We start from the raw sequence: 15,243 nt of genomic DNA, 5'->3' as shown, positions 1-15,243 counted from the left end.
TAGTTTGTAAAGGGAAGAGAAAGAACGTAGAATATGATCTCTTAGTATAGTCCAAAGTTCCAAACGAAAATTGAGGCTGTACTCTTAAAACAAGTTTCGAATGGAGTAGGAAGAAATTGATATTGAACATAAAGGGACAATCTGGATCTTCGTTAGTTTTTAATTTCCTCTGCTTTATTATTAGATACCATTAAAAACTAGCTGCATACATCACCTAATATGTAGATTGATGTATATGTATTAATAATGTGAATAGAATACCACAGATGAGTTTTCTTGGTTGAGATGAGATGATCTGTACCAGTTAGACAGTGGTATTCAGAACTTAACATTCAACATTAATGGCATACATCTACTGTTAAGCTGCCCAATTTATTTCCTGTTTCTTACTGTTCTTAATCAATATTTTCAGAGCAATATAAAACAGGTAATCGGCAATAATAAGTGATAAAAGCACCTCCTGTGCATAAGGTGTGATTGTCAGTTGGTAAATATTCGAAATGCTGAATCCTGATTTCGACTACAAATGAATTATTTACGGTACCTTATATGTTGATTATATTATTTTTTTTGGGTCGACACACAGCTCGCATGTACGCAAACATGCAATATGTTATATTTTGTGAAGCGTCACTATGTTCCCGATATAACCTAACATATTTCTTTTCTTAAGTTTCATCTTTCGCCTTTTTTTTTGGAACCAAATTCTGGTGAATAATATTACTAATTTCAATTATGATTATTGTTAGTTAGGTAACTTTTCTGTTAGTTTTTGCACCGCTTACCAAACAACAGAGATTGGCTACGTGGGAAAAGGAATATAAGCATATGGAAATGTGAAGAACAAAATATATTTATCGGTGCAGCTATATTAACGATGATCACTTAATGACGACTGGGGATACAAATAATTCTATATTTTACCTAATTAAGGAATATGCTAGTGAATACTACATGTTTGTAAAAATTTATGACAATGGTTTCAATCACTCATTTGCCTTATTTTTATTGATGAAAAGTTGTAACTATAAGTGAAAAAAAAACGTAAGGTAAAATTATGTTGTCATTGCAGCCACCTTTAAAGCATGCAGTCATTACAATTTTAAAATAAAAGTATTAAAATTGTATCATATCCGTGCAACAAAATGAAGAGTACTAATTGCAAAAGATATTTATTTTAAATTGCTATAGACCCTCAAATTGACATGGAAATTAAATAATATGTCAGTATATTTCCAAATAGAGATCTATTGTTAAATTAAAGGATCTGTAACAATTAAAATAATACTCTTATCTTTTGAAAAAGATGAACACCGAAGCGATGAATAGGAACTTTTGTAGTTTATATTTATTACTTCTTCTATTGACTGTGAGGGGTAGGTATCCTGGGTCATTGAAGCAGACTCCCGAGCATGTACAGGGGCGTTATAAGGATATATGAAAATGTTATACACTATGAATAAGTGTACTATGAATTCATATTGAGAGAACAAATCGTAAAGTCTCATTTACATGATTAGTCGACATGGTCGAACTGCATGAAAACTAAGATTACTAGTAAGACTTGTATTTATTAAAAATTTTGAAGAACGTTTGAATCACGCTCACTGCAAGAATTTTGAATAAAGTATTGAATTAGCCACAAAGCAGCCAGTTTGAATCACTTTACTAAGAATTAAGTAAAACACTAATTTCGGATTAACAAGCAAAGAATAAACATGGAAGCAATGGTTTGAATGGAACAAGAACAAATATGATAAAAAAAAGAAGCATTATTTAGCTCATTGTTTCTTCCGAGGACCAAAAGGTCATCTATATTGTCCAAAATAATACAAATACGGCTCGAAAAGCAACGGAAGGCTCTGAGCTTATACTTTTCTTTTCAATGGTAACTTTTAGCAACCTCACTCTGTTCTGTCATATTATTTCATATAACATTCTCTCGTTTGTAAATCGATATGGGTTCAAAGGAATCTATCCATTGTGGACACTCCCAAACGTTCAAGAATTGTCGAACGTTTTCACGTCACGTCACAGGAAAAGAATCATGTGAGAGATCACATTTACAATCGATGAGACAATTTGTTCAGATCTTCAATAATCATAAGAACAAGATCAATGCATGAACTATTCAAGAGCATACTAACGATGATTTAAGTATTACATTACTTTATTTAACGATAATCATCTATGTGTCAGTACCTTGCATGGCATTCAATATATTGTCTATAAAAAATATAGATAGATATTAGGGCACATGATTGTGGTGTAGTTTGGATAATGTATGGGTGATTCCACAGTCGGTGAAAAGGCATCTTATCTCATCTGATTACAGCGGGTAATTGTCATTCTTTCTTTATTCTTTATTTTATATTTATATTTTCTTTATTTATATCACTGGAAGAAAGTTTAGTTATGTCAAGTTCCAGGTAACAATATTGCATTAACTTCGGAAGGGCGGTATAATTAACGATGGTATAAAATTATAAACATACGCATACTATAAAAGTCATGGAAGCAGGTTATCTCGTTGGGTAGCATTTCCGACAATTACGGATTAACTTCAATAGCGAACGGGTATAACTGAGCCTTCTAATGCATTTTGTAATTTTCTTCCAATATTTCGTTTTCCCACCAATACCATTTAATGAGGGATGGGGTATTTGATTGATAGGGGGGGGGGATGGATCCGCCACTTGTCCCCGCTGGTTACATCGTTATCTTAAGGGATATAAACACGATATAAGGAACCAAATAAATACACTTATATGCTCATGTTCCACTTTGTTTATTTATTTTCGTCCAATTGAAGCATAATCACTTAAGGGTATTCATTGCAAATAAAGGTACTTTCAACAATGTGTCTGAAGATCAAAATATATTTCCCTTTCTTTCAATCTGCGACTCAAGTTTGAGCAAGTATTCTCCTCATTAAAGTTTTATTGAGAGGTTCCAATACCTGAAAACGATGCATATCTTAGGTTTTTTTTTTAATTACTACCACGGGCTCACTTCTTCTAGTTGATATGCCTTTCTTACAACGAGATATATCTGTTCAGTTTACAGTTAACCTTTCTTCCAAAATGATTTCGAGAGAAATCACAAAACACACTATCCGTCATTAACTCAAGAAGATGGACGAATTTTCATCTCCACGAAATGGGGATTGCAGATACTAAGAGAAGAGTAGATCATTTCCCCGTTGCCTCCGTTGTAGACACCGTTCAGGTTGTAATAAGTACACTTTGACTTGCATCTGCTGCTGTATTGGGCATTTGAGCAATAGTTAGAACCCCAGCAATAAGAGCAAGAGTGATCATAGTGCCACCAACCGCTTCTGTGTAGCTGTGCGCAGTTGAAGTTACCGCATGCGTCATTGTCTCGGTCATGCGTGCTGAACTGTTTTCCTCGGCTAGAAGAGAGATAATGACCTGTAAAGAAAAACAACAAGAACAGTCAGCAGTTAATACTTGGTCATTAAACAATAGCGTGAGTATCTTGATATATTGCATACTTTTGTTGGGACATAAAATGCGTTTTACAATATTCTGGAAAGTAAGGGGGAGGGGTGGGTCACATTGGAATTGTGTTATCGTTGTATATTTAATGTGCTGAATTATTATTTTTCTTGATTTTAATTAGACTTGGAGGTGAAGTGGATTTCAATTAGCTAATTTATATTAACATACAAATCAATCTTGCTGATAGGACATCAAGACTTTTCGGTCTTTTTAAAGTAACGAGTTCATGTGGGACGAGTTTTTTTTCAATTGTTCAGATAACTATGCTCTTTCAATATTATAGAACAAAAACTCGCAGATGTAACGATAGCGTACGCATTCCTTGCAATTAATTAAGACGTTCGAATATGGTTGGTATTATTTCATCACGTTTAGTTGCTTCCATTGGTTTTAATATTGTAATTATTGCTTTTCAATTATCATACATACCCTGAATTGGATACCAAACTATATAATTACTTCGTTTATACAACCGTACAAAAAAAGTGTGAAAGAATGGGAGAGAGGGGGTGGGGGGTTGTTACACCAAACTCTTTGCAGGTTTTCAGATCCAGTGTACATCAAGATGTGCTGAAACCATGACGTGTGTTGTGAACATACTAGTAACTTTATGTTGAAGTATTATCCATTGCAAGGTTCAAATAACAAAGCATGTACAAACCTGTATCTCCACTGTGAGTGCCTAGTTTATTCATTCTGTAGTTGTTGATTTCAGACTCGATTTGAAACTCTGTGTATTCAGCATATGTAGCAGATCCACTAGAAGTAGTGATGTCATATCGAAGCTTGTAGTTTCTCTGGTTTGTCAAGTAATGAAGCTTTTCATTTCCTAGCCACAAGTTCCCGCTGTGACCAAACCCGTCTTTGTACATATTCCAGTTTTGGTAGAAATTAGTAGAGTCATCGGTACGACGTTGAAACACCTGAAAATATAGCGGGTAACAATATTGAAAGATAGATTATGATGAAAGTTGCTGAAGCATTCCAACAGACAAGCTTAATTTAAGAAATAGAGCCCGACAACATATTTACTTTGTTTTTTTTTCTCACTTTAGGGGAAGGGCAAACTTTAGGAATGCCACCCTTCGCATCTATTAGAATAAATCTAATACAATAAATCACAGGTAAGAATTGAAAGAAAAATGCAACAAAACTGAAAACAAAAACTCTTACTTCCATAACCGTCTGCAATAAACTAAATTATAATAACCCACAGAATCATATTTGTAATATTCGTATAGTTTCAATCGAGACTTACGGTCCATCCTCCACCGTTTTCCATTTTACAATGCACGTCGAATGGTAAACCAGGCCATCCAGTAGGCATGATTGTATATACGCCATCTTGCCTATGGCCAGCGTCATAAACATCCTGGCAGTCTCTATAGGACACTGAGGGTGGACAATTTTCACCGTCACCTTCAAATCCCTCATTACAATAACACTGTCGTACTCCATTCCTGACATCACACACAGCATTAGTATTACAGACGTAGTCTTCACAGATCAGTTGGTTATTGTTACAAGAACAATGTTGTGTGCAGTCATCGTTAACGTATGTTTGCCCACTCTACAAGTTATTTAATGAAAATATAAAAATGCTATTTGTTAAACATTGTGGGTTTGTTTTCTCAGACTTTGAGACTTTGTGTTAAAACAAGGTCAGTTAGCTTAGATTTCTGTTTCATTTCTATAGCCATGTGATATTGAAATGAAATTCGTGCAGATACTCACTGGTAAAATCAAGATGACCTCTGCTACAAAACACCCGCATTCAATCGCACTGATACAGTCACTCCCTTGCATAAAGAAACCAGGTGGACAGGTACAGCCCTCACTACCCAAACAGTCACTTTTACAACCAGATTTTCCGTCAGGATCTTCACATGTTGCTTGACAAGTACATGTTCCGTAGATCATGTTCGTTGGACATGTAGATGGCAACGTAGCTGTCAGTTGGTAATACCAAGAAAAATACATCCGATTTTGGCAAAAATGATTGCAAACACCTCTGCCATGAAATATGATCGTTCCTCAATTTTACAGTTAAATAGTAAAATAAGAAGGAATTACATTGAAAATGTATGCAAATTGTAGAAAACGACTTAGATGTATATGAATAAAGTTATGGTTGTATTATTATTAACGTATTTACTATTTATTAAGTTTTTAACTTACGTGCATTACTTTCGAGTGGTCCAATATGTGTAACCTTATATTGCCCCCATTCATCAGTGATATGAAAACCTTTGTATGTTGTGTAGAAAGAAGCTCCATTAGATAATTCCATGTCCACACGAACTTCGTAGTCTGCTTGGTTCGTCAAATATGATAACTTTTCATTGCCGATCCAAAACTCAGTTGAGAGAAAACCAAATCCATATTGATACTGAGACCAACTCCTATTGAAATTAACAGCACCGCTATCGCGGCGTTGTATGACCTATATATAACAGAAGAGAAACAGACTGGGAACACTATCATCAGTCAAATACACTCTCTCGGTTGTACTCGAGTGGGAAATGTACAATTTATGTTATCTATTTATGTAACTATTAGGAAAGATCGTCTCCGAAAATAATAGCTATTTCCCAATTTCAACGTTACTGAGTGGGGATGCGACTTCCTGATTACCCTTACACATTTTCAAGTCATTAGACCTACATGCTAGCAAAAGGCTTTATCACGTTTAAAATATAACATCAACATTTCCATTTAGACGTACCGTCCAGCCTCCTCCACCGACGTCGTTGTTGCAGTACACCTCAAATGGTTCTTCAAATCCATCTGGCTTGATAATGTATACTCCGCTAGAGTTGGACGTAGAACACTGACTTTGGACGTCTCGGCAGTCCTTTGGATATTCAGAACGTTGATAAAAGAAGTAATGATCCACTGTAATAAAGGGATCAAAACATTAACAAATTATATAATATGCATGATTTGTGTTCAATTTGTAACAAAAACTTGTCGACGTATACAATACTTGGCCGTGAAAGAAAATCCTGCCAAGAAATTGACAATTCTCTGAGATTTTAGGAGATAGCTAAGACCGCAGCAGGAAAGATGGAACTTGAAAAACCACATCAAATTTGGTACATATATCATTTCCTGTGTTAGAACACGTTGCATTCATTTCTCTCCCTCTCTGTCCTTTTCCCTAACCATTGTTTGCTTTATTTTTTTTCGGGGTTGGGATCGATGTTACATACATTATAAAACATTTGTCAACAATTTCTTGTCTTTTTTACAATATTAAAGGTTGTAAGGTTTGGATTGTTGTAAGTCGTCGAAAGTAACATACTAATTGCTGTCTCACACAGATACGGTCAATGAAACAAAAACAGAAAGTTATCTTGGAAATAACAAAAGTCATTTAATTTGGTGAATTACATTTTTCTTATATAGATGGAATGAAAAACAAAGCAGTTAAGGTGAAATATCTTACTTTGAGTGTCCACTGTAGTTGAACTTCTCCGATGAATAATCTATTAATGAGAAGAAGAGTCATCAAAAATATATGTCAATGTGTCATTTTGAAATTGTTTATTTTCCAACAATCCTTATTTGTCTGTACATGATTATTTGATACATGAGATTGAAAAAAATCAATAGTTCTTTACAAACAGTTACAATAAATGAATTCTTCATTAATGAGACGAAGAGTCATCAAAAATATATGTCAAATAGGTCTTTTTTTTTAACTGTTTGTAAAGAACTGTTGATTTTCTCAATCTCATGTATCTAATAATCATGTACAGGCAAATTTAGAATGTTGGAAAAACAATTTCAAAATGACACATTGACTTATATTTTTGATGACTCTTCTTCTCATTAGTAGAGTATTCATCGGAGAAGTTTATCTTCAACTACAGATGACACTTAAAGTAAGGTTTTTCACCTTAACTGCTTTGTATTGTCGTTCCATCTACACAAACGTGTAATTTACCAATATAAATGAGTTTTGTTATTTCCAAGATAACTTTCTGTTTTTATATCTGTTTCATTGACCGTGTCTATGTGAGACAGTTTTTAGTATGTTACTTTCGACGACTTACAACAATGCAAAACTTACAACCTATAATATTGTAAACAAGACAAGAAATTTTTAACAAGTGTTTTATTATATAAATCATATCAACCCCACCCCGGAAGAAAATAATAAAGCAAAAAATAGTTAGGGAATAGGACAAAGATGGAGGGAAAGGAATGCAACGTATTCTAACAAAGGAAATGACATAGGTACCAACTTTGATGTTAGGTTTTCATGTTACTTTTCAAGTTCCATCTTTCCTGCTGCGATTTTAGCTATCTCCTAAAATCTCAGAGAATTGTCAATTTCTTTGCAGGATTTTCTTTAACGGTCAAGTATTGTATACGGTGACAAGTTTGTGTTACAAATTGAACACAAATCATGCATATTATATAATTTGTTAATGTTTTGATCTCTTTATTACAGTGGATCATTACTTCTTTTATCAACGTTCTGAATATCCAAAGGACTGCCGAGACGTTCAAAGTCAATGTTCTACGTCCAACTCTAGCGGAGTATACATTATCAAGCCAGATGGATATGAAGAACCATTTGAGGTGTACTGCAACAACAACGTTGGTGGAGAAGGCTGGACGGTACGTCTAAATGGAAATTTTGATGTCATATTTTAAACGTGATAAGGCCTTTCGTTAGCATGTAGGTACTATGACTTGAAAATGTGCAGGGTAATCAGGAAGTCGCATCCCCACTCAGTAACGTCGAAATTGGGATATAGCTATTATTTTCGGAGACGATGTTTCCTAATAGTGACATAAATGGATAAATTAAATTGTACTTTTCCTACTCGAGTACATTCGAGAGAGTGTATTTAATTGGTTATATTATTCGCAATATGTTCCTCTTCTGTTATAGGTCACACAACGCCGCGATAGCGGTGCTGTTAATTTCAATAGGAGTTGGTCACCGTATCAATATGGATTTGGTTTTCTCTCAACTGAGTTTTGGATCGGCAATGAAAAGTTATCATATTTGACAAACCAAGCAGACTACGAAGTTTGTGTGGACATAGAATTATCTAATGGAGCTTCTTTCTACAAAACATACACAGATTTTCGTATCACTGATGAATGGGGGCAATATAAGGTTACACATATTAGACAATTCGAAAGTAATGCACGTAAGTTAAAAACTTAATCAAAAGTAAAAACGAAACGTTAATAATAATAATACAACCATAACTTTATTCATATACATCTAAGTCGTTTCTACAATCTCCCTATTTGTCAATGTAATTCCTTCTTATTTTACTATATAACTGTTAAATGGAGAAACGATCTCATTTTATGGCAGAGGTGTTTCCAATCATTCTTGTCAAAATTGGATGCATTTTCTTGGTCTTACCAACTGACAGCTACATTGTCATCTACATGTCCAACAAACATTATGTACGGAACATGTACTTGCCAAGCAACATGTGAAGATTCCGACGGAAAATCTGGTTGTGAAAGTGACTGTTTGGGTAGTGAGGGATGTACCTGACCTTTCGTACACCGTGTAAGTACATTATTGGTTGACATGGGAATACGACACTGCATGAAATGCACCAATTGCATACGTTAGGTTAACATGAGATATTGACGATGTTACTAGAAAAAAATATGCTTCAAAGTGCAAATACACTAAATCGTAAAAAAATTACACATATGCATGTACCTTGCAATATCCGATACTGTGTTACAACCCGAGTTAACCTTACATTACAAAAACAGTAAAACGAATTAAGGGTGTAATTGTTGTTTACTTCTGATGCGAATCGCCGAGAAATATTTTTTCTAGTATAGAACCTGTGCAGATACTTTTCAAATTCCAAGAGTATCAAAATATTGTACATAAGGGTCTTATTGTTTAGTTCAAAACTACTTGCTTGATAGTTTAAGGACATAATCTCTTTAATTGTGCATTAATCTTCAAAATCATGGGAGAGCGGTATTTGGAACTTCTAAGTACTCTTTAAGACAACGAGAAGGACGAATTTGAACGAGATAAACATCTAGATAATATTAGTTTAAACTAACAATAATTTCAAAGTTCTGAATATTGTACAAGATACTATACGGTATAGACTAAAGTATATTATTGCAAGAGATTTGTAGCCATTGTAGTTTACCCGTGCAAGTATTGCACGGAAAATAATTGTTAAGTGCAATTTAGCAAGGCAAATATGCATTTGTGTTTATGTTAGCTTTCAAAGATTTGCTAATGCTTACTAAGAAAAAAAATCAAATAAAACTAATTTGAAAATATATTAGTACATTATTGCATCAAGTTTTGAAAATATATTATATCTGTTCTGTCTTCATTAAAATTAAGTAATTTAAATCCGACAATAAACCAAGTCTCGTTAAACGAAGTTAACTGGGCAAACAAGGACAAAGAGGACGAATTTGAATTATAAACTTTATCATAAAGAGGTATTTGTTATATGTAATTTATCACCGTAGATATTTCCGAAGTAAATATGTGAAATTCTATGATAGTGCGCTATGATAGCGAACAACGTTCTTATTTTACAGTTCTGCCTTTAATATTTAAACAACTTTGTTCCTATGATTTTAACGCTCGACAATAAGTTAAAAACATATATAACAAGAGAAAAAGACATGGAATGATCAATAATTTTTAATATCTTCTCAAATTATACAATAGATCGTTAAAATATTTAACTTTGACTATTGTTCACGCGTAACGGAAAAGGCGCCACTTGGACAAGAAGTGGAGTGATTTTATGTAACAGAAAGCGGACTGCAATTATTATTATTATATATTTTTCGCTACAATTAAAGACTTTCAAGCGAAGGTAGAATACTTAATTAATCAACTTTAAAGGTTTTTTTTCGAGTACGATTAACCTATACTGTAGTTTTTCAATACTTAGCGTACTAATGTAGTCAAATCGATTTGTAAAGAGACAGTTATCCGTATCTAGTTAGGAAATATAGAGACTTGATAATGGTTAATGAAATTTAGTGAAATCTAGTACGTTGTAACTTGAAATTTTTAAATAGTTAGGTTATAACTGTTCAAATGTCTTAAAATAGCTCTCAAATATGTTTGTTTTACTCTGAAAATATCAATCTTCAAAATCATGGGAGAGCGGTAGTTGAAACTTTTAAGTACTTTTTAAGAAAAAGAGAAGGACGAAATTGAACGAGATAAACATAGATACAGAGATATTATTAGTTCAAACTAACAATAATTTCAAAGTTCTGACAATTGTGCAAGTGAATACGGTATAGACTAAAGTATATTATTGCAAGAGATTTGTAGCCATTGAAGTATACCCGTGCAAGTATTGCATGGAAGCTAACTGTTAAGTTCAATTAAGCGAGGCAAAAATGAATTGATGTTTATGTTTGCTTTCAAAGATTTGCCAATGCTTACTAAGAAACAAATCAAATAAAACTAATTTGAAAATATATTAGTAAATGATTGCAGCAAGTTTTGAAAACATCTGTTCTTTCTTCATTAAAATTAAGTAATCTAAACCCGAAAATAAAATCAGTTTTGTTAAATGACATTGATGGACAAACAAGGACAAAGAGGAGGAATTTGAATTACAAACTTTATAATGAAAGGGTATTTGTTATGTCTAAGTTATCACCATAGATATTTGTGCAATGTTTGTGCAATAGTAAACAACGTTATTATTTACAGTTCCGCCTTTAATATTTAAACAGCTTTGTTTATACTTTGAGTATTATATGAAAATATTAACCATAAGTTTCTTATGTTTTTAATGCTCAACAACAGGTAAAAAACATTTATAGCAAAGAGAAAATGAAATGGAATGATCAACAATTTTTTAATATTTTCTCAATTATACAATAGATTGTTAACATATTTAACTTTGACTATTGTTCACGCGTAACGGCAAGGCGCCACTTGGACAACAAGTGGAGGGATAATATGTAACAGAGAGCGGACTGCAATTATTATGATTATTATTATATATTTTTCGCTACAATTAAAGACTTTTAAGCTTAAGGTTGAATACTTAATTAATCAAATTTAAAGTTTTTATTATTTTGCTATTCGAGTACGATTAAACTATACTGTAGTTTGTCAATACTAAGCGTACTATTATAGTGAAATCAATTTGTTAAGAGGCAGTTATCCGTATCTAGTTAGGAAATATAGAGACTTGATAAAAGTTAATGAAATTCAGTGAGATCTACGTTTTAAATTGAAAGTTTCTAAAATAGTTAGGGTATAACTGTTCAAATATCTTATAACAACTTTGACATTTTTTTGTTTTACTCTGAAAATATTAATCAAAATCATAGGTGATCGGTTTTTGGAACTCTTAGTAATTTTTAAGACAACGAGAGGGACGAATTTGAACGAGATAAACATAGATACATATTAGATATTATTAGTCTAAACTAACAATAATTTCAAAGTTCTGAATATTGTGCAAGTGAATACGGTATAGACCAAAGTATAGTATTGCAAGTGATGTGTAGCCATTGAAGTTTACTCGTGCAAGTATTGCATGGGAGCTAACTGTTAAGTTTAATAAAGCGAAGCAAAAATGCATTGGTGTTTAGGTTTTCTTTTCAAAGATTACCAATGTTTACTTAGAAAAAAATCAAATGAAAGTAATTTGAAAATGTATTAGTTAATGATTGCAAAAATGACGTTGATGGACAAACAAGGACAAAGAGGACGAATTTGAATTATAAACTTTATCATAAAGGGGTATTTGTTATGTATAAATTATCACCGTAGATATTTCCGAAATAACTATGTGAAAGTCTATGATTGTGCAATAGCAAACAACGTTATCATCTTAACTATTTTCTCAAGTATGCAAGAGATTTTTAAAATATTTAACTCTGACTATTGTTCATGCTTAACGGCAAAGGCGCCTACTTTGACAAGAAGTGGAGTGATTTTATGTAACAGAAAGCGGACTGCGGTTATTATTATTATTATTATTATTATTAATATTATATATTTTTCACTAGAATTAAAAAAATTCAAGCTAAATATTTTTTTTAATTTTTTTTTATTCAAGTACGATTAATCTATACTGTAGTTTTTCAATACTTAGCGTACTAATGTAGTCAAATCGATTTCTAAAGAGACAGTTATCCGTATCTAGTTAGGAAATATAGAGACTTGATGATGGTCAATGAGATTTAGTGTAACATCAAAGTTACGTTGTAACATCAAAGTTACGTTGTAACATCAAAGTTTCTAAAATAGTTAGGATATAACTGTTCAAATGTCTTAAAATAACTTTCACAAATGTTTACGTTATTCTGAAATTGTTAATGGTTATGTTCTAAGCCATTACGTAAAACATACGATTCTAGTTTTACGCGTTAGTGTTATATTGAACAAATCAGCGACGAGTGGTTAAATAGATATATTTAGGGATACATAAGCGATAACGTGCGATATTTATTGACAATACAAGAGAAAGTTTCTGTAGGCAATGTAAGATTTCAAAATTAACTAAGCAAACAAATAGAATTTGTTATGCAATATTTTCATTATAAGTTGCAGTGCAAATTTTACACCAAAAACGCACCCTTCTGTAGGCTGTAGAAGATAGATTATTATTTTGGAAAGAAGGAATTTATTGAAGAAGAATTGTTACTCGCAAAAATCAAATTACTTTCCTATCAGTTGCAATATTCCAACTGCATAAGCTACTAAAAACAAGAATGTTGTACTAGAAATTGTAAAACAGGCTATCAAGTAATAAAACTTTCCTTAATTTTTGTGGGAATTTATATAACCCAGCAAGCAAGAAAGAAACGTGTAAAACATGTTACCCAGGCTTAAATTATAACATCTAACAAACAAGAAAGAAACGTGATTTATAATAATGAAGAACAGAAATTGTAAAAAGTTTAACTCACCGTTCCTTCCGAGGACGTAAAGGCGATGGTTGTTGTGCACAAGAATGCAAATAGTGCTCGAACAGCCACGGAAAGCTCCATATTTACGAATGTCTTGGTATAATATGAATGACAACTCAAATGAAATGTATCTCCAGAGGTAAGAACTATCCTCGATGTTCCCGAAAACAACGGATAACCTGAAGTGTACTTACAAAGTTTTAAAATGACGATGTCTTACAGCCAGATTGCATTGTACTTATACGTCGTCACACCGTCTTTCAGTTGTAAACAGATAAGGATTCCAAGGCACCCATCCCATATGATAACCTTCAGTCGGTCAAGAAAGAATGATACATGTTACGTCACGTTGCGGAAATATTTACACATTGTACGAGAATTTGCAATCTACAGCTTTGTAGATGTGTTTATTTAATGCAAGGAAGCGGATTAAGTATTACAAGATTATTCTCATTTGTTTGAATAAGACACTTAACCGTACGTCTTAATGTGTTACAAATATCTGCCCCCATGAAATATGTAGATTTTGTATTCAATTTGATCATAGAACAGTTGAAAAATTGAAAAATGTAAGGAAACAGTAATGATATTCCATTTTCGTTAGCCTTTAGTTTCTGCGGTCTATACTATCATCATACAAAGTGCTTGTGATGTTAAATATACGGCAAGCATTTTGTATACAACCTTTATTACAGGTATCAAATAATTCGAACATTTCGTGGAAACAACGTCTTCTACTCTCTTCATTTCTTTTCCCTCTCTTATTTAGTATATGTAATTTTCATACTCACCTACACAAATTCATACAAAGAACCAGTGGTTTATCAGAAGCGTGGAAGTGCATTGGGAGGTTTGAAATTCTACTACAAAATGTATTGTAGATGATGGAAATAATATCATCATTTCCCATTTACCAAAGTAAGCACGTTTGCTAAAATCTTTCCCCATAACGGATCTAAGACAAATCTGGTGACCCCCCGCCCCCGCCTCCCACCTAAAATTTGAAATCGATACAGAGGGTAGATCAAGGGTGCAACAACGTTCACCTTTTGCGGTTTCAATCCCCAGAAGAAATCAAGAGGCCCAATCATCTCCTCTCCACTGGCAGACAGACAATTTCAAAAAAATCACGAAGTATTCCTCCAATAGTAAATATATGCAGTTGAAAATCCTTCAATAATTTGATTAAACAGTTGCAAAATATAGCACCTTGTTGCATCTAGGCACCCTCTGTTTTTAATTAAATTCCCAAAGGTGATAAATGTCTGCTTAGGCCCTTCTCTGGACGACAACATCTTATCCTTAAGTTTGTTTGTCCCTTCACACCACGAACACTGGCTACCTGCCTGCCATGCAAGACATTACCACATCCCAAGCGATGATGATTCTTGAACTCTACCAATTATATAAAGGCTTTCACGGCCTACAGGATGTATGCTTGAATGTTGCTAATTTTGGGCAACTGACCCCAACCCTGTATTACCCTGTAATGTTTATGCTGGTAGAACATCATCACATCGATATAACAAAAGGGAAAGTTCGCAGATTCGACAACACACAAGAAAAAGCTTGATGCCAACATCTGCATACGTGCCTAGTTTCTTATTTCTTTGGCTACTTAACAACTAAGCAATGTCTTATCATTGACAAAAGAAGGGATAAACTTATAGATGACCAACGATACTTGCATATTTACATTGTAAGATATCTTTACTTAACGGCCTTGAAACAAACTAAATTTTCCAAAATAAAATTGCATATTTGGCACACATAAATTTGTCTCATTTCAATCGTGATT

The 15,243-nt window shown here is 33.2% G+C and overlaps 1 protein-coding gene across 2 annotated transcripts; it reads right to left on the bottom strand.

Annotated features, from left to right (window-relative positions):
• Nucleotides 1–2,771: 2,771 nt before the first annotated feature.
• LOC139972927 (uncharacterized) lies at nt 2,772–13,578 on the bottom strand. 2 transcript variants are annotated; one of them, XM_071979240.1, is made up of 8 exons: nt 13,446–13,578; nt 6,970–7,009; nt 6,247–6,416; nt 5,700–5,964; nt 5,256–5,470; nt 4,780–5,091; nt 4,183–4,444; nt 2,772–3,431 (listed from the first exon to the last, which is right to left on the bottom strand). In XM_071979240.1, the coding sequence occupies exons 1-8, from the start codon at nt 13,524–13,526 to the stop codon at nt 3,127–3,129; spliced, it is 1,650 nt and encodes a 549-aa protein (XP_071835341.1). In that variant the 5' UTR covers nt 13,527–13,578; the 3' UTR covers nt 2,772–3,126. The 2 variants fall into 2 exon arrangements, with proteins under 2 accessions (XP_071835341.1, XP_071835342.1); XM_071979241.1 differs by lacking the exons at nt 6,247–6,416; nt 6,970–7,009 and having other exon boundaries at nt 13,446–13,566.
• Between the last annotated feature and the right edge of the window lie 1,665 nt (nt 13,579–15,243).

Source organism: Apostichopus japonicus, chromosome 9 (genome assembly GCF_037975245.1).
Source record: "Apostichopus japonicus isolate 1M-3 chromosome 9, ASM3797524v1, whole genome shotgun sequence".
Lineage (NCBI taxonomy): Eukaryota > Metazoa > Echinodermata > Holothuroidea > Aspidochirotida > Stichopodidae > Apostichopus > Apostichopus japonicus.
The sequence above is the reverse complement of the archived record's forward strand: the minus strand, read 5'-3'. Positions and strand labels throughout refer to the sequence as shown.

Coding starts and splice junctions, on each gene's coding strand:
- LOC139972927 (XM_071979240.1), bottom strand. CDS start 13,526: ATGGAGCTTTCCGTGGCTGTTCGAGCACTATTTGCATTCTTGTGCACA. Junction 6,417..6,969: donor AACTACAGTGGACACTCAAA/GTAAGATATTTC, acceptor CCTTTATTACAG/TGGATCATTACTTCTTTTAT. Junction 5,092..5,255: donor AGGTCATCTTGATTTTACCA/GTGAGTATCTGC, acceptor AATAACTTGTAG/AGTGGGCAAACATACGTTAA.